Source organism: Thamnophis elegans, chromosome 10 (genome assembly GCF_009769535.1).
Source record: "Thamnophis elegans isolate rThaEle1 chromosome 10, rThaEle1.pri, whole genome shotgun sequence".
NCBI lineage: Eukaryota > Metazoa > Chordata > Lepidosauria > Squamata > Colubridae > Thamnophis > Thamnophis elegans.
Window position 1 is genome coordinate 45,787,456 of NC_045550.1, and position 19,129 is coordinate 45,806,584.

General features: G+C 38.6%; 1 protein-coding gene across 1 annotated transcript; it reads left to right on the forward strand.

The window, feature by feature from the left end:
* Positions 1 to 8,771: 8,771 nt before the first annotated feature.
* Positions 8,772 to 11,678, forward strand: RAP2B (RAP2B, member of RAS oncogene family). Its single transcript, XM_032225551.1, has one exon. It carries the CDS (start codon positions 10,117 to 10,119, stop codon positions 10,666 to 10,668), a length of 552 nt encoding a protein of 183 aa, XP_032081442.1. The 5' UTR covers positions 8,772 to 10,116; the 3' UTR covers positions 10,669 to 11,678.
* Positions 11,679 to 19,129: the final 7,451 nt, after the last annotated feature.

The following is a 19,129-nucleotide window of genomic DNA, read 5'->3' on the forward strand; positions in this document are numbered from 1 at the left end:
AGTGAGTCAAATGCCCTTTTGTAATTAATCCAGACCATATTCAAGTTCGTTTTTCTGTTCTTACAATTTTCTAATATCATTTTATCAATTAGGAGCTGATCTTTTGTGCCCCTGCTCCTTCTTTTGTTGCCTTTTTGCTCTACTGGCAAGATGTTGTTTGTTTCCAAATAATCCATCATGTTATCTGCAATAATGTCTGTGAGTAATTTGAAGGTTGTTGGCAAGCATATTATTGGTCTGTAGTTTTCAGGTGTTGTTCCTTTAGTTGCATCTTTCTGAATCAAGTATGTTTTTCCAGTTGTCAACCATTCATCAATTTGGCCCTTTTGTAAAATTTCATTCAGTTGCCTGGCCAATATTACATGTAAACTGGTCAGATATTTGAGCCAGAAACCATGTAATTGGTCCTTTCCAGGTGATGTCCAATTCTTTACCTTTTTTACTCGATTTTTGACCATCTCAGTTGTTATTTCTGATACTTGCATTTGTTTGTTGCCAATGCTTTTCTCAAAGTCATGTATCCACTTTGCTTCCTTATTGTAGTCCTTTGCATTTTCCCACAATTCTTTCCAGAATTCAACTGTGGCCTGCTTTTCTGGTTTTTCACTTTTGGTGTCACCATTCACATTAAGACTTTGATCGAAATTGCTGATTTTGTTTATATTGGATGATTCGTGCCTCATATCTTTCACTTTTTCTAGCTGTTGCTGTTATCTGCTGTTTTACAATCACTACAGCTTCATTGATGTTTCTTGTATCCAATCTATATCTCCTGATTAGCTGATCTATGATTTTGTTGGTTTTAAGCCGTTGCTCATGTATGTTCTTTAAGTTACTAGCATCTGCCCTTAACTTTTTGACTTTTTGTTCTAATCGGATTTTCCACTTTGGCTTTGATGCTTTTTCTGTTGTGTGACTAGGTACTTTGATTTTAATGCCTAGTTCATTAGTGACTATTACAGCTGTGCTGTACATTAACTGGTTCATTTCCAAAATGGATTCTGATTCAATTGTTGAAAACACTGCATTAACCATTTTCATGATAGGGGCCAAAATTTTCTTGGGCACAGTTTTTAGTGATGGTAAATGTTGCCTTTCCTCATTAAGCAGAAAATGCTCCATGATCTTATCCTCTAATTCTTTTTTTCTGAGTTAGTTCATCAGTTGGTTCAGTGATAACTGGTTCTAGTGGTGGTGGTGTTATTTCCTCCCCGAGAACTTCTTCTGGGAGTTCTACTATAATGTCTTTAGTTATTTCCGCTTGTGATATTGTTTTTTTGGTTTTGCAATTTGCTTGAATTTCCTCAAGTTCAACTTCACTAAACACTTTATTCCGTATAATAAATCGCCTTTAATCTGCTAGTCGTTGTTCACTAACATTTGAATCTGGATATTGTTGTTTCCATAATTCATACATTCACTTTAAATAACCTCTTTTTTCTGGCTCTGAGATGTATTAACAGGCCATTATGGCACAGTTTTCATCTGCACTATATTTTTGTCGTTTTGTTGGCTGATCCACTTGTAGCCCACTTGTCGACAGATGTCCAGGGACCCCAACATCCGCCTTGGCCCTTGTTAACCCGCGCGACAACCGATGCGGTATAAAAATTTTATTTGTTTCTTTCACCATATTGTATGGGTTGGGGTTTTTTTTTATGGGGCCAGGTTGCCAACCTGACCCCAACCTTCCTCCTTTTTCATCCGGGCTTGGGACCAGCAACGGCGGAGTTGTTGTTTTTGTTGTTGTTGTTGTTGTTGTTGTTATTCTAAAGTATTACTATTACACTAAATTGCTCTCAGTCTATTAGAGGTACCTTGAGCCATCTGTCACATGCTATTTCACTAGAAATCTGCTTGTCAATAAATAGTTTATCTCATATTACATACTTATGTATCTTATGTAATTCATTTATACTTATGTTATCCAGCAAAGTAATCTTGCCCAGTGATGGCTCAGTAACAAACTGATAATCACCAAAGATGCTAAATATCTGAATTGGTAATATTTGGACAGAAATGCCTCATGGAGATGAAAAAGGACTTGACTTCTGTTTTTTTTTGGGGGGGGGGAGGCAGAGCGTTGATGAGGGTTTTTTCAGGGTGGATTCGTAACTTACACTTTTGTGTTTACTCTGAAGAGATAATCTTGTATTTCAGTGGTCAAAAGGCATAGCAGTTCTTAAATGCCTGTCTCGACTTTTCTCAAAGACTTCAAGGGAGTAGCATCTCTTGACTAATTCTGCCCACAATAAAAATGCTGCAAGATTAAGGTGACCATACGTCCCAATTTTGGCAGGACAATCACGATTTCTAACAATTTGTCCCGTGCCCCGCAGCGTTTTTAAAAAGTCCCAATTTTCTGGCTTCATGTTGAAAGTCCAGTGGACTTGCTTAAGAAATCCTAACTGGGGCAAGACAAAAGACACTGTGTCTAACCTCTCTCTATGTCTCAGTACTTTCATTGAAGATATTAAAACGTTAAAGCAAGAAAACGGAACCCACCCACCCACCCACCCCTTTAACCTACTTTTATAAGAAAAGATGACCCAGTACCATAGAGCTCCAGGAAATACTTTGGCTAGAGAAATAGTGACTGTTCCTTCCTGGATTTCCCGGAGGGGAGGGGCACGGAGGTTGGAGGTCAGCTCGTGTGGCAAGGTTTCTTTGAAAAATATTTCCCTGGGACTAATTTCACCATTTTAATTTGCTCAGTTCTTTGTATTAACATCTACATCATTCTGGATTGATTTGGAGTGCCTGCCTGCTGGTAAGTGAGCTGGGTTTTTTTCTTTTTAAAAAAATGTATTTTAAAGTAATATTTTATTTATTGTGCATAGGATTTTTTAAAATAGTTTTATTCTGTGTGGATTCTTTTTTTAAATTGTCTTAGACTATTTAAAAAAAGATTCTATCCAAAATACAAAATACCAGCTGCAGTTATTCACTTAAGAACTGTGGCAAGAAAGATGGTATAGTGACCAAAGTTACAATGGCATTGAAAAAAGTGACTGATGACCATTTTTCACACTTAGCGACCATTTTCACACTTAGTGAACGTTGCAGCATCCTCGGTCACGAGATCAAAATTTTGATGTTTGGCAACAGATTCGTATTTATGATGGTTTCAGTGTCCTGGGGTCATGTAATCGCCTTTTGTGACCTTTTGACAAAGTCAGATGGGGAAACCAGATTCACTTATGTTAGTAACTTATCAGCTGCAGTTATTCACTTAAGAACTGTGGCAAGAAAGGTTGTATAGTGACCAAAGTTACAATGGCATTGAAAAAAGTGACTGATAACCATTTTTCACACTTAGCGACCATTTTCACACTTAGCGACCATTGCAGCATCTTCATGGTCACGTGATCAAAATTTTGATGTTTGGCAACAGTTACAATTTATATTTGTAAATTGTAGTTATGTTGAAATAAAAAAAAATATTACAATGCTATTTTTGCGTTGTATGAAAATTTTTGTTGCTCTGTATAAAATTTTTAATCAGCCCGCCCCTGGGTCAAATAGCAATATAGCAATAGCAGTTAGACTTATATACCGCTTCATAGGGCTTTCAGCCCTCTCTAAGCAGCTTACAGAGTCAGCATATTGCCCCCAACAACAATCCGTGTCCTCATTTTACCCACCTCGGAAGGATGGAAGGCTGAGTCAACCCTGAGCCGGTGAGATTTGAACAGCTGAACTGCAGAACTGCAGTCAGCTGAAGTAGCCTGCAGTGCTGCATTTTAACCACTGCGCCACCTCGGCTCAAAGGTGTCCCTCTTTACCAATCTGAAAATCTGGTCACCTTATGCAAGATACATAACCCGAAGGTTACCTACTGATCTGCCATAGCTCAGGTGGGCTTGAACTTGGCTTTTCTTGACTATAATTCAATATCTTAAGACCAAAAATTAAAAAAAATAATTGCATTTATGCTTAATAAAATACTATAATATGCTATTATTCATTAGTGGTGTATTGAATTATTTTCTTCTTTTGTCATACTAAAAAATGTGGTAATAATTTTTATCTCAGCAGAGTTCTTGGATAGAAGACAAGAAAATACCAAGGCCTCAAGGACTGAGAAAATGGGAGGATGAGGAAGACCTAGAAGAAAAAAGTTGCAAACTGTTTCCACATTGCCTCAAAGAAATCTACAAGGATTCACCAGGAAGAAACTAAGCTTGACTTGAAGATAACTTTTTAATGGTTTTTGAAGGCATCTGGAACCACATTCAAGATTTCCAGGAACTTCCCCTCTCATTGTATACAAGAGCACATTAACTAAAGCCATCAGCTAGTGCTCTGTGGTGCATTTTCAGCTGTTAAGGCAGAGAAGGAGTGTTTGTAATCAGCAGGCTTGCCTTTCTATGAAAGCCTATACAATGTTGTCAGAATAGTGGTTTTCAAACATAATGCATTATTCTTCCTTCATTAGCAGCCAGGCACTGATCACTATACTGATGTGAATGGTACAAGAAGAGAATCCATCACAGGGAAGGAGGTGCAGCTTGTGATAATTGTTTTTCTAGCCAACACTGTTTATTCAGTGGAAGTTTTACATTTGCATAAAGTGTTTTGTGAATCGAAAGAATTGAAACATTTGTAATAGTAGACTATTGTACCGAAAGAGCAAAGGTTGGAAATTGCAACTTTTTTTTCCTCTTAAAGCAATGCTCGAGTGACAAAACAAGCAACAATAAAATGGCTTGACTATGACTATGGCAAACAGCCAGGGTTCCTTATAATTCAAATCACAGCCAGTCTGGTTATCATTAACAAAGACAAAATTGAAAATAATATCATGTGGCAGTTGTCCCATGTTGGACTAAAATGATTCACCAGTTAGAATGCAGTTGAATGGAAAAGAGCTTTTCTTAAATTGATTTAAGGCTATAGAGTCTGTAGATCATTAACCTCTGTACTAAATTAATACATTTTCAGGAACTGAAAGTTATTTTGGTGGGGTAAAAAATGAACTCTGATTTTCAGATAAAAGGTAAAAATGCAGAATATTTTTGTTCAGCATTTTGGAGAAGATGTTTATCACATGTCATTAAGTTTAGATTATTATGACAAGCAGTGCAGTACAAAGAAAAAGCACAGAAGAAAGAGTGAACATTTGGATAGAGTAGTGATTAATTGTATGGTCATGTCATTTTATTTTATGATAGAAAAAATACATTTTTGGCAATATCAATTTAATTCAAATCTCAAAATACAACAACAATTTGTAATCCAACATTCCTTTCAAGTTACACATTTTGGTTGGGCTAATTGCAGTAACTCTTGGCTTGCTAAAGAAGCCACCACTAAATTGATATGTGAGGTATGAAGCACATTTTTTAAAGTACAATGGCCAGCGTTACACAACAAGCTAAGACAAAATCAAATGGACCACAAACAGCTTATCAAAATATGGCAATCTCAGCAGGGTTCGTGGCTGAGTCAATAATGTGAATCAGTTAAATTGTTTATTTCTCAAAACTGCCCTTTAAGCTATAACTTTCCCCTTAACTTGGAGAAATAGCCCTTAGTTTGGGTGACTGCTCGCTTCCCTATCTTTTCAGATAATCTTCAGCATAGAAATATAAAAGTCAATTGCTTCTTAACCATTAAGTTAACTTAAGTATAGGAATTACAGTTACTGTAATAATCAGAACAAAAATGGCAAGAACTGCTTGTAATTGATGCTTCATAGATTGATTGCTGTAACAAAATGGCATTGCTGCTTTTCAATATTGATTACTGTAACAAAATGGCACTGCAACACAGAAATGATAGCTCTTGCACCATTGTGTCTCTGTTGAAGCATCAAAGTAGACCAGGGGTGTGAAACCCGTGGCGTCACGTTGTCGTCACGTTGTCAGCGTTCCAAATATCATCCAAAATTAAATCAGAGTCCAAGGCAAAATATTTCTCTAAGTTCCAATTTATTAAGAGAGACATGTTGGCACATCTGTGGAAAACCCGAATCTGAAAGCTTCCTGGGTTTTCCACCCAGTTGAAAGTTCATGATCTTGCCCCCTTACCCACAAGTCCATCACATGGTCCAATCTTCCATTGCCACGCTGGCATCTCCACCCATCCACTTCCGGCCAGGTGCAGAGGTGCAGAGACAAAGAATGACCTGAGGTTTCTAGAAAGGAATGTGTCTTTTTTTACAACAATACATTCTACTCCTTACTATTCCCTCCTCCCAATTACCCCACTAATGAAACAGCATAGTAAAATAATAGAGAATGTGGCAGGCCAAAGATCCTAAAAGGAGTATGACTGCAGGCCTGACACACGTGACTTATCACAACTTTTTTCCCTTGGTTAAAATGGGGCCAGCACATGATGCATCCGGGCTGTGGGCTATGAGTTTGACACCCTGAGGTTAGACCATTTCATTATGCTTCAACAAAAATGTTTCCTGCCCTCGACTTGCCATTCATTTGGTGACCATTTGAAATGACAAGGGCACTGAAAAAAGTGACTTACACCCATTTCTCACACTTACGACCATCACAGCATCCCCACTTTCATTTGGGTGCTTGGCAACTGGCATGTTTTCATGATGGTAGCAGAAGCCTGGTGGTCACGTGATCGCCATTTGTAATCTTCTCAGCCGGCTTCTGAAAAGCAAAAGCAATAGGGGAAGCTTAAAGATTTGGCTTGGATTTGCTTAAAGACCATTGAATTCACCACTTGCATAGCAAAAAAGATAATAAAATCAGGCATGATTCATTTAACAACTGCATTTAGCAATGAAAATTCTTTTCCCAATTGTAGTTGAAAGTCGAGGATACCTGAACCCATACATCTTTAAGCCTAATGAAGTGGCTAATTTGACACTTGAGTTTTGATGCATTTAGAAGCAGGGCCTTGTTGCATAAAGACGGATTATAAAGTTGGACCGAAGGAGTTTTACAATCCTAATTAACTCCAGCCTGATCTGGAGATGTGCATCATAGCAGATGCAATGCATTTAGTAATCCATGTAAAATGCCAATAGCCACTCATCTGAATGCCTGTGAAGGAGGCATTGCTCTTTTTGAATCATCTCCCTACTTTCAGTATTCAAAACGACCAAGATGTTTTTTTCTACTCTTGACTTTGTTCATGGAATTCCTAGCAAAATTCCTGCCTCGTGGTTGGGATTGTTTTTCTTTTTCTTTTCTTTTCTCCTCACCCTACTTAATGTGGCTATTTTAAACTGAAAGTTTCAGAAAGAAATTCCATCTGGGGATTTTCAGATTAGTTTAAAGGATCTCTGTTTGCTATATCGACCAATGTATTAGGTATTTACAGATTAACTGGAAATCATAATTTCAAAACTCGCAGTGTGTTTTCAAGTTTGCTTCACAAACATGGAAAAAATTAACTTAGAGTATAATTTAATTTGCAAGCCCGTTTAATAGAAACACATCATTTAGTTGCTCAACTACACCGTTAAATAAATTGTGCTACAAGAACACAATAAAATATGTTATTCTGCCAGAATTCTCAAGTAGTGTGTTCTGTTTAATTATATAGTGCCTTTCTTTCTATCACATTGATGCCTAAATCTTAACAGACCCTGGGATCATCCTATTGTATGTAGCCACCTTTATGCTTATCCTGTTTTGGTCATGCAGATTGTAAATATATGCATCAACCTTCCTCAATTAGTGTCTTTCACATGTCAAATTATGACACAGTGAGCTGGGATTGATTGAAAACCAACATATTTGTTGAATGCAAAAGCCTCCAAATGCAGCATGTTCTAAAAACCAGATGCTGTGAAGAAACCGTTGTAGGAAGAACAATCCATTCTGGTTCCAAAAAAAACCGCTGGAAATAAAATAGAGGCTGGCTACAAGGAAAAGTCTCTGTTTATTTGGTTTTATAGAAACTTCAGTGACAGTAGCAGCATCTTCCTGAGATGGTTGACTCATTGACTGGATGAGTAGATGGATTTTTAGAGGATTCTGGGCTTTTGTGATTGAGATGCTCCACGGTGTTGTGCGATGTAGTGAGCCTTGTGTCATTTACTGTTTGTTTGTTTGTTTATTGGATTTATATGCCGCCCTTCTCCCAAAGGACTCAGGGCGGAGTACAACATAAAAAACAACAACACATATTACAAAAGTTTTACTGTTTGAATGGTGGTGGGTTAATCCTATTATGTCCTAAAGATCATATCCTGTCCTTAGAATTTGGGTGGGGGGGATGTAAAGTCTTAATCCCATCAGCTCCAGACTGGGGGAGCTGTGGCTGAAGGTGTTTTGTTTGTCAATAGACTGGCCTGGATTTTTGTAAATGGATACTGAATGGAATGCTCCAGTTTTCACAATAGATACAAAAGTATCTCATTCATAAAATTTAACTGTTGGAGGGACTGCCTGAAGTGTTTTTCTGGTAGCAGAGAGAAGTGAATAATGTCATCCTAGGAAAACCTTTGTGTGTGTGTGCGCGCGTGCATGTGTGTGTGTGTGTGTATGCACGCACAGATTTCCTACACCGGGGAACAGCACTATACTTTCATGTCCTCCAGAGGAGTTTCTTAGGTACATCTGAGCATGTATGACACACAGCGCTGAACTAGACTGGCCTGAAGCAGGTGCTTTCTTATGACGTGAGTAGATTGGGTAGAGATTTATTCAGCTTTTCTAAATTCAAGTGAAGAACCAGTTTGGTGTAGTCCTTAAGGCACCAGACTAGAAACTGGGAGACCAAGTTCTAGTGCTATCTTAGGCACAAAGCCAGCTGGATGACTTTGGGCCAGTCACTTTCTCTCAGCCCTACGAGGCAGGCAAAGGCAAACCACTTCTGTAACCTTGCCAAGAAAATTGCATGGACTAACCCAGGCAACAGTGCATTAAAGGCACAAACCAAATCAGGTTTCACTTGCTCATCATCATTTCAACTCTACGGCTGTTTGAACAACCGAAAGACGGTTTACTGTGCTAACTCGCTTCCTGCGTTATCATCACGCCGAGTCAGACTTTAGACTGGCGCTTTGTGAGTAGGCAGTAAGTTTCACCCTTGGCTCTTTACGAGGGTTCTTTCAAGCTCGTCTTCCGGAACTGGTTTTCCGAGGATAAATTTTAGGAAGAACGAGCTGCGCTGTTCCACTCCTTTTTCTAAACCGTCCGCCAAAACTTCTCGCCTTTACAAGAACAGAGGGGGAGGGGGAGAAACGGCACAAGCAGCCAGAAAGAAAGAAAGAAACAGCTGCTCGCTCGACAGTCCATTTCCCTCCCAGCCAATCCACGAGGAAGCTCCCTCTCTCGGCCAATGAGCCGCGGCCGGTTGACGAGCACGGAACGGCAGCCAATGCCAGCCAGAAGGGCGGCAGGCAAGAGGGGTGAGGTGGGGCGTGGAGTGTTCTTTCCTCCTCCTCCTCCTCCTCCTCTCCGCCTCCCTTTCAGGTGGGGAAAGGGGTGCGTCCTCGTGCCTAATGGGGTCGGCGGAGGAAGGGGGAAAAAGCGGGTGGTTTAGCAAGACCCCTGAACCCGGCTGGGCGCAAGTGAGAAAGGAATGGCAGGCGGCGCCGCAAGCGGGGCTGGGGCGGCGCGCGCCTGGCTGAGGCGCTCAGCTCGCTGCCGGGACGCGATCGGAACTAGCGCGCGCCGCCTCCACGCCACCCTGAGCAGCAACAGCAGCAGCAGCCGCCGCCGTCACCGCTTCCCTTCCTCCCCCTCCTGCTCCTCCTCCTCCTCCTTCTCCTCCTCCTCGAGCTGTTGAGGCGCAGGTTTTGCCGGGCGAAAACGTCTCCCAAGCTCCCGTCGCGACTCGTTTCATTCCGCCTGGGCGCTAGGGCGCAGGGAGAGGCGAGAAGAGACTTCTCTTGCCCCGATACTAGCCGCCTCTCCTGTTTTTGCTCGTCGCCTCAGCTCCTGCCGTCGCTGTGCCGCTTCCCGAGTGCTTTTCTCCGCCTCAGCTACAGCAAAGAAAGGAAGCCTCCTTTCCGTCGGGGGACGGCTTCTTCTTCGCTCCCTCCCTCCCCTCCTTCCTCTCGCCTTGTCTCTCTCTCTCTCTTTTTTTTCTCCCCTTCCTTTCTGAGGGTGGGAGGGGAGAAGAATAGGAGCCCGGCGAAGGAAGCCAGCCGCGCTCAGCCCGCCCGCCCTGGGTGTGCGTGAAAGAGCCATGCGAGAATACAAAGTGGTCGTGCTTGGCTCTGGCGGGGTGGGCAAATCCGCTCTCACCGTCCAGTTTGTGACGGGCTCCTTCATCGAGAAGTACGACCCTACCATCGAGGACTTTTATCGCAAGGAGATCGAGGTGGATTCCTCGCCGTCGGTACTGGAGATCCTGGACACGGCCGGCACGGAGCAGTTCGCCTCCATGCGGGACTTGTATATCAAGAACGGGCAGGGTTTCATCCTGGTGTACAGCCTGGTCAACCAGCAGAGCTTTCAGGACATCAAGCCCATGAGGGATCAGATCATTCGGGTCAAGAGGTACGAGAAGGTGCCCATGATCCTGGTGGGCAACAAGGTGGACCTGGAAGGCGAGCGGGAGGTCTCGTTCGGGGAAGGCAAAGCGCTGGCCGAGGAGTGGAACTGCCCCTTTATGGAAACTTCAGCCAAAAACAAAGCCTCGGTGGACGAGCTCTTTGCCGAGATCGTCCGGCAAATGAACTACGCTTCCCAACCCAACGGGGACGATCAGTGCTGCTCTTCCTGTGTTATCCTCTGAAAAGAAGAAGGAGGGGGAAAAACCGAGGGTGGGGGAAGAGCACAGCGGCGCGCTGCTTTATGTGGTGTTTTTTTTAATTATTATTATTTCCTTTTCTTTACATTTTGAAATTTAAAAAAAAAAGGTTTACAGCCAACGAGCACCACAAGAAAAAAGGTGGCGGCAGCTGGAGCAGCAGTGTTGTCATTCTGTGAAAATCCCAAGCCTTTGAAACAAATTTTGCATTAACAACCGGATCCCTTCCAGGTTATAGTTTATACTCATGCTGCTGCGGGTGGTTTGCCGGTGTCATGAGTACGCATTGTGTCTCGTTAACATCTGATCCCTCCCAAGGAAAAGAAAAACTCCAGAAAAAAAAAAAATTATCTCTCCTTGGAAATGTGGCGCTTTCCGCATGTAAATGCCAGCGGTTTGATTGTTGCTTATTTCTTGTACTTGCCTCAGTTGGGAGGATTGTATTGGCCATTGATAAACCAGTAGGAAAAGTTCCTGTGTTGTTTGCAGCAGGGACAGAGGGAGGGAATTAAGAATTGCTTTATAACTGGAAGATTAAACACACAGAGACACACCTATAAGAACCTAAAGGAAGCATCAAAGGAAGGAAGTACATGTGGAGGAAGTTCAAATCTTTCACACTTGTCAGCCTGAAATTAGCTAGTGACTAGGCAATTTTTGATTTTGAGGATTTCTATGCAAAGTTGGAATATTTGTTACCATGCTTATCTCGTCCGAAGAAGTGTTGCACAAGTACTGCCTGGGACTTTTAATAATACTGATGCCAATACAGCGCATGAGGTGCCACAGAAATGTCTGCTGATTACTTGTGAAATCTATTTTGTTTACTTGTTGTATTGAAAGGGAAGGAATGAAGAGCATTTATTTGTGTTGGGTTTTTTTTTAAAGAAAAAAAGAAAAGAAAAAAATCAGCTATGAAAACACTAACAGACTTGCACAGTTTTTAAGTTGTGTGTACTTTGTGGAATGGTTGGGGACAGACAGGGCAGGCAAAGTAATAACATGCCTTATTCAATTTGAGGAGGGGTGTTCTTAAAGATCCCTAAAGTACAAAGAGTTACTAAAATGTGGCACAGGGTGAACAGCGCCCCTGTGTGCGTAGAGTGCCTTCAAAGCAGCTGTTGCAGCCCGTGCCAACCTGTGGAAGTTCCAAAATCCCATTTATTTACTCCCTCCTTCCCCAAACACCTCCCCCCAGTTAACAGTTTCCTTTCAGTAATTATTTCGGTGAACAAGAGAGAACAAAAGGGCCTATTATTAATGGAATTATTTTCCTCTTTTTTAAAACCCATTTGAGACTTTTCACTTTAGTTGCCATGGATTTCAGGGTTTTTTTTTTATTATTCAGGTTCACAGGTATTAGTGTGCTTTTGTATGAGAGAGTATTTGTATGTGCACCACCACCACCCCGTTTTCCTCCAAAATGATGTATTTTCAACCAGCAATGAAACAAATTGTTGATGTATCTAAAAAACAAAATCTCTAATTGTAAATTTAAATCCCAGACAGACGTTTATTCATTTCAATATCTTTTAATACAGTTGCCAATTTTTTTAAAAAATAACAGTTTCATGGGTTTTTCATGGGTTATATATTGTGGAAAATTTGTGTTATCATAATAGGCTATTGTGGACAAATAATTGTCTAAAGCAATAACAATTGAGGCAAAGTATTTTTATTATGAAGGTCTGGTATCTGATCTTAGAACTGCATGCTGGATTCTCTTAAATCATGCCATACATACATACATACATACATACATACATACATACATACATACACACACACACACACACACACACACATACATACATATACATATACATACATATATACACAGAGAGAGAGAGAAAGAGAAAGAGAGAGAGAGAGAGAAATATTCATGTTTCAAATGCTTTATAGGTTTCAATGCTTAATTTAGTCATAGAATTATAAAATTATAAAGATTCATTAAGGTCTACAGGCTGTTGGATGCTGGAACCCAAATGAAATCAATCGAAATGATTGGTTTTCATCCTCTACTTGAAAATATCTGATGGATGGGCTCTCTATAAATCAGTTTCTTAATTGAACTGTTTACAATTGGGAATTTTTCTTAATATTCAGATGAAAACTGCTTTTCTTAAAACTGTTGTCCCATGTCCTACACTCTGAAATGATGGGGAATGAGTCTTGACTGGTGAGATGCCCTTTAGGTCTTAAAAATGTTATTATACTTCCCTTCTTCTTTGATCAAGATTAAACATATTCAGTCTCTCCTAAGGAGAAACTTTCCAGGCATCAGGCCATCCTAATACTCTTCCTGGCACTTCTTCCAATTTCCCATAATATTTCTTACAATATTAAATAACATAATAATCAAGGTGGCAATCTAATGCAGATTGCGGTGGCGCCATTGCTTATTATTCCTGCTAATATAATCTCATTTTGGGGTAACAGTTTCAAGAATTACTAGATATAATAAGCACTAGTGATGTCTGTAGTACTATATAGAACTGTTGCCTTAAGATAGATGTTATAAGTGCCATGAAAAATAAAAAAAATACCTTGAGCATAAAAAAACACCCAAAATTGTTGGGAGACAGTATTAACATTAACTAAGCCTTTTTCTTCTTATCTTTTTTTTTTAATATCTCACTGGATCAAATCAATTGTGGAGATCTTAAAAGCTCATACACATTTGAGATTTTTGAGTTAGTCTAGTAGGGATCCACTGAACTGAATGATACTTATTTTATTGCTCATTTTAGATCACATATTTTCTGATGTTTCCATTTTAATACTTTTTAAGTTTAAGTATAGGATACTTGTTTTTTTCACCAAGGAACGCAGAATTTTCTGGTTGGTTAACTCAGTTTTGAAATATTAGTAATATAGTTCATTAAAAGAGACTGAAAGTTGTTTTCCTACATATCTCATCCTCTAATTTTCAGTACAGATGTTTGATAGTAGCGATTCCTTTCAGAGCACTTGAAACCCTATTGTGGCTTACTACTTTCGGAAACTTATATCAAACAAAAGAAATTGATAGCTATTCTCCCAAGTAGTCTATGAAAGAGAACTGTCTATGAACAAGTATTATGTTTTATTAATATGATAGACCTCAATGGATTTATATCTGGTTTAAAAAATCAATGATTTGAAAGCTGGTTTCAATTAGTTTAAGAAATAAGAATTCTCATCATCCTACTGAGTAAACTTATTAGAATATTTGGTTCTGATCAGAAGAATTTCAGAATCACAAATAAAAATCCAGAGATTGCATAAGATAAAACCAGAGTCACATCAAAAGACTCAGGGCCTATAATAAGCACATTGTATATTTAAAGGGTTTTAGACATTGAGCAAAGTTTTATCATTGATCCTTTTCAGCATCTTTGCAGTATGCAAAAAATAGCAAAGTAGCATTACATTTTGTACATGGTTAGAAAGGTTTGCAGAAACAATTCCCTAATCCACAGACTTATTCATTGTATGCTTTTCCAAAACTTATGGAGGAGAACAGAACCCAATCCTCAATTTGCTCCTTTCCCACCAAATTTGTAATATTTTCTTACAAAGTGTTATAAAGCATTCTGCATATGTACTTTCTTCTTTTAGAGCTAATTAAGGCTTTTCTATTGATATAATTATAGGGTCTTTGAGTAAAAATTGAAGAAAAATGTATCTACTACTAGTGGTCATAGTAATCTAGATAGTTTAATATAGGGAGATGAGAGTTTACTGCTACATCTGCTCATGAGAAATTGGCAAAAAAGATGTCCCTTGTGGGCATTGCAACCTTCTGCTTTAACTACACTACACTGTCAGAAGCATTTCCCCCTGTATATTAAAAAGAAAAGTAAGTATTGCCAAAAATGTAGGATTTTAGATATGAGTTGTATACTATTGCCAGAACTACTTGTCTCTTCACTGTGTTCTGGCAAATATAGATTCTGTGTCCTATTTCCTATTTAAGTAACCATTCATTTCTTGCTGATATCATTGTTGAATGTGAAGCCAGAGCTCTTCATGGAAGAGCTCACTAAAGTAATATCTTTTGTACTGAACCTTGTTTGAGATGATATTCCAGAGACAGTGATGTGATTATTTTAGAATGCTTAGAATAAGGTATGGAAGAAGAGAAGTTTGGTTGCATAGAAAGAATGCAAAATAGAATAGGACAGGGCAGGCCTTGGATGGGATCTTTCTGTATGAAAAGGTGCAGATGCATTTGGCTATACTTGCTGAAATGCTCTTCTTACAATTGGTCATATATTTCAAGCTGGTAATACAAAATTGTTTTTTTTTTAGAAAACTAGCAAGAAAAATGTTCACCATCTTCAAGTGCCTACTGCTATTTACTTGTTTCTGCAACCTGCAATTTCTACACCAAATTGCACTTAAGTCAATGAACACAGTAAAAGAGAATGCCTAAATCAATAAAAGTTTTCAAAGTTCTCCAAAACAAAGCCAGTTTTAAAATCCTAAAAGCCAACTGCAGAGTATGGAATGTGTCCAAATTGCACAATTTAAACTGAAATGAGCAGTTAGTGCTTTCAGGACAAGTGAGTTGGAAGATATCTAGCAAACTTACAAAGGTTTTAGTTTTTGAAGAAAAGTTAACTGTATGTAGTGTGTTCTAGTATGATGTCCAAAAGGAAAGTTCAGTGATACTCGGCTTTATTAAGTGTGTCAACTGCAAGGAATTCAGTGTTAGAATTCCTACTTGAATGAAAAAGTTGTATTTCATATAATTAGGCATTCCACACAATAGCCAAACCTGTGTAAAATTTTAAAAACTATCTCACCTCACAGACCTGATCATTTAAAAATATATGTAAAGGTCTGTGGTCACTTTTTCCAGTGCCTTAGTGGAAATAATTATTTTGGAAGAGGATATTTGTAGCTCAGGGTTGAACTGTAGTGCACGGTGCTTCTGAGCTTGGTTGTCTATGGAGATTCTTATTATCCAGGTCATGGTTGTCCCAAAGAAAAGTTTCACTTCTCATCCAAGAAGCTTCTTCAGCTCTGACTAGTTCCCCACCATCCAGTCAGAGCTGAAGAAGCTTCTTAGATGTCAAGCGAAACCTCTTCAAAGAAAAACCAGAAAGTCCAGTTATCTCTTGTCTGAGCTTGGTTGTTTTCTTGCAGAAGTTTCGATTACCAAACTAGGCAACATCAACAGTGGTAGAAGCGAGTGGGGTTCGCAGATGATGGAAATCCTTAGAACTATGAGTATCCTTATCTTCATATTTTCTTTCCAAATTGTGTTTTGACATGGGGAAGAAAGTAAAAAAGCACTAGATATGATCAGGAACCTCATACCAATGATTAATTTCAAGAATTTTTTTTCTGCCAAAGGATAGTTTACACATGCAGGTTATTCTTAGAGTTTATTCAATGGAGATTAAAATACAGGATAATCAATGGAATGGGAAAAAATATTCTATCTACAATCAAATTAATTTATTTGCATTGTATAGAGGCTTTGCGGGTGTTTAAACAAAAACAAATCCACTATAGTATTTAATACACATTGAAACATATTATGCTTTGTGAGCTTTAATATACAAGCCTGCTAAGGCCACGTTCTAATATTTAAGCAACAGAACAACGAATAATGTTGAATTTTGCATGAAATATAAAAACAGGATAGTTTTTCTCATCCATTCACTGGAAACAACAGTGCAACCATAGCAGTATGTGTTGATAAATATTTAACCACTGGCTCTGCTAACTCCTTTGCCACTGCCACACCATGCCACTAGTTGATGAACAGTTGATTGGCACATCAGATGTTTTGGTTCGAATCATTTTTATGAAATCCAGAAAATATAACAATTGGCTTCTCAGCTGGAACATGCAGACTCCAGCACACTGCTGAATGTTAAGCATATCCGTTTCAATAATTGTAGAAAACATCTCTTAATTGATGGTATTGTAGTCGCAATACATCTGGAGTTGAACAAGGGAAGTATATAAAATTGGACTTTAGCTTAAATTGGCAATATTTGTTTCTGTTTGTTTATTAATTTTGAGCATACAGTATAAACTTCACATACAATCAATCTAATAGCAATGTCAGCCCAAATCTTGGTCAAATAATTATAAAATATTACTTTCTAAAATGACCAAACATGCATACACATACCAAAAAAATCATGTTAATTCATATCACACATGCACACCACAGACACAAAGTTTTTAGAAACATGTACTTTTATTAGAATTGTCAAAAATCCCACAACTGTCTATGCAGAACTAATGACTTCATCTTGTGAAACCATTGAAAAAGCATATGGGAAAGAAATGCAAATTTATTCAGGTATTGTAGCCATGTGGTCTGATTTTAGAGTCTGCCTTGAGGTGCAAACTTTTGCATTAGTTATTAATTGGTCTAGATCACAGCTGCAGCATTGCAACTGTGATTGAAATAGCCTATAAATTTGATTACATAAATTCCACCAATCCCAGAGTCTGAAAACAAAAAGATCAATTGTACATCAAAATTTATTTCATACTATGGGTGAAACCATTAGGTTTCTGTCTAGCCGAGAACAGAAGTAAGAAGAAAGGACAAGAACACTACTATCTCTTGACAGCTTAAAATTACTAACTTAATTATATTAGGATGCAATAGATTAGTAACTTAGTCTACTTTTAGTTATTTCTTAGTAAAGTTCTATTTATTATCCAAAATATATTTCTTAACATATCTTTAGTTTATAGCAATATAATCACAATATTCTAATCAGTGGGGGAATATTCAGTGAGCTATATTCAGATAGCAGCTGTTTAGATATGTGATTGAAATTTATTTTATTTTTTTGCAGGTGCAAGGCTGTATCTTTAACATTGTATAAGAAAGAGGTTGGTGTTCTGTTTATTTTTCCAGCCCATGTTTGGGGCTCTAATCAGCAGCGCACACATTGAGTGTGAAATTGTTGATAAAACTAAACATTCAAGCACTTAAATTTAGCAGATTTTTATATTGTGATAAACAAAATAAAATATATTTGGGTTTGGCAGTATTAAATCTTGGCATTTAAAGGAGTTGGAAAGGGCAAAGAGAGTTAAGGAAAGCAGAATTTCAGATCTTGGATTTACCGTGAAGTAGATGAAGCAAGACAAGCTTCCCCTGCTTTATTTCACTTACAAATCTATATTTGTAGTCTATTTGATAATAATACTATTTAAATATTATTTGTTGCTTTAGGCCAGTGTTGGTGAATATTTTCAACATTGAGTGCCGAAACAAGAATGCACACATGTGTGTGTGTGCTGAAACTGGAAGAGCAGTTGGTGCATGCATGCTGGCTAGCTGGTCTTCCAGTTTCTGGTGCTCCTGCCCTTGCGAAGACCAGCTAGCTGGCGCACATATATGCACCGGAACCTGTAAGAGCATTTGGCGATGGCATGAATGCCTAGAGAGAAGACTCTGTGTGCCACCTCTGGCATGTGTGCCATAGTTCGCCATCACTGCTTTAGGCATAAACCTGCAGCTACAGTGTGTTTATTTGATGAAATGCTAGTTGTGTTCAGGTTGCAGAGACTGGACAATCATCTTTTTAGGATGCTTTAATTAGGATACAATTAGTAAAGTTTAGAGTTGCTGTCCTAAATCACCATTAGTATTTAAGAAGTGCCTTGAACATTTAAAAAGCGTAATAATTACGTATACCATCATCATTACTATCACTATTAAAACCGCTATACTTTTCAGAGGCCTTCAGTTGTCTGTAGCTCGTGTACTTTTTACTCCTACTCTCTTTCATTTTTAATTAGGGAAGGCACTCTTGAAGAAAGCCATTTAGTTCTATTGCTTTTAGATATAATTAGCCCGTGGTGTCTCTGAATTCCGCCACCTGGACCAATAATGGCATATCAATTATGGGAGGTGTTTTTGAAATGAGAAAGAAGTTGTAACTGGCTGTAACCTGCTATTCAATTGTTTCATAGTCAGAAATGTATAACTTGAATCCCTACAGAACCAATTAGCAAAGTTTGCAGAAATTGCAGAACCATTTATGAAGGGGTCAGTAGCAGGTATAAGATTAACACTTTCTTAATTCTGTGTGTAAAATTGGAAATCACAGTTGGACCAATTCTAGAATGTCAGCTCTCTTAACCTGACTTTAAAAAATCCTTTTTCTATTTCAATTTCACTTTTTTTTAAGTACCAAGCATTTTTGGTTGTTAGTATTTAATACATTGGTTACATGAAATTTCTATCCTCATTCAGAATATTATAGTGCTCTCTGAATTGTTGAGGGACTAGGAGTATCTTTGGTGTCAGGCCTGGGCTACAGTGGGATAACATCTGGTTTTAATGTTCTACAGCAGTGGTAGTCAACCTGGTCCCTACTGCACACTAGTGGGTGTTTCAGCTTTCATGGTGGGCAGTAGGGGTTTTGTCCGATACTAAAGCACTTTTTTAAAAATTTAATTGACTTTTTAAAAAAAT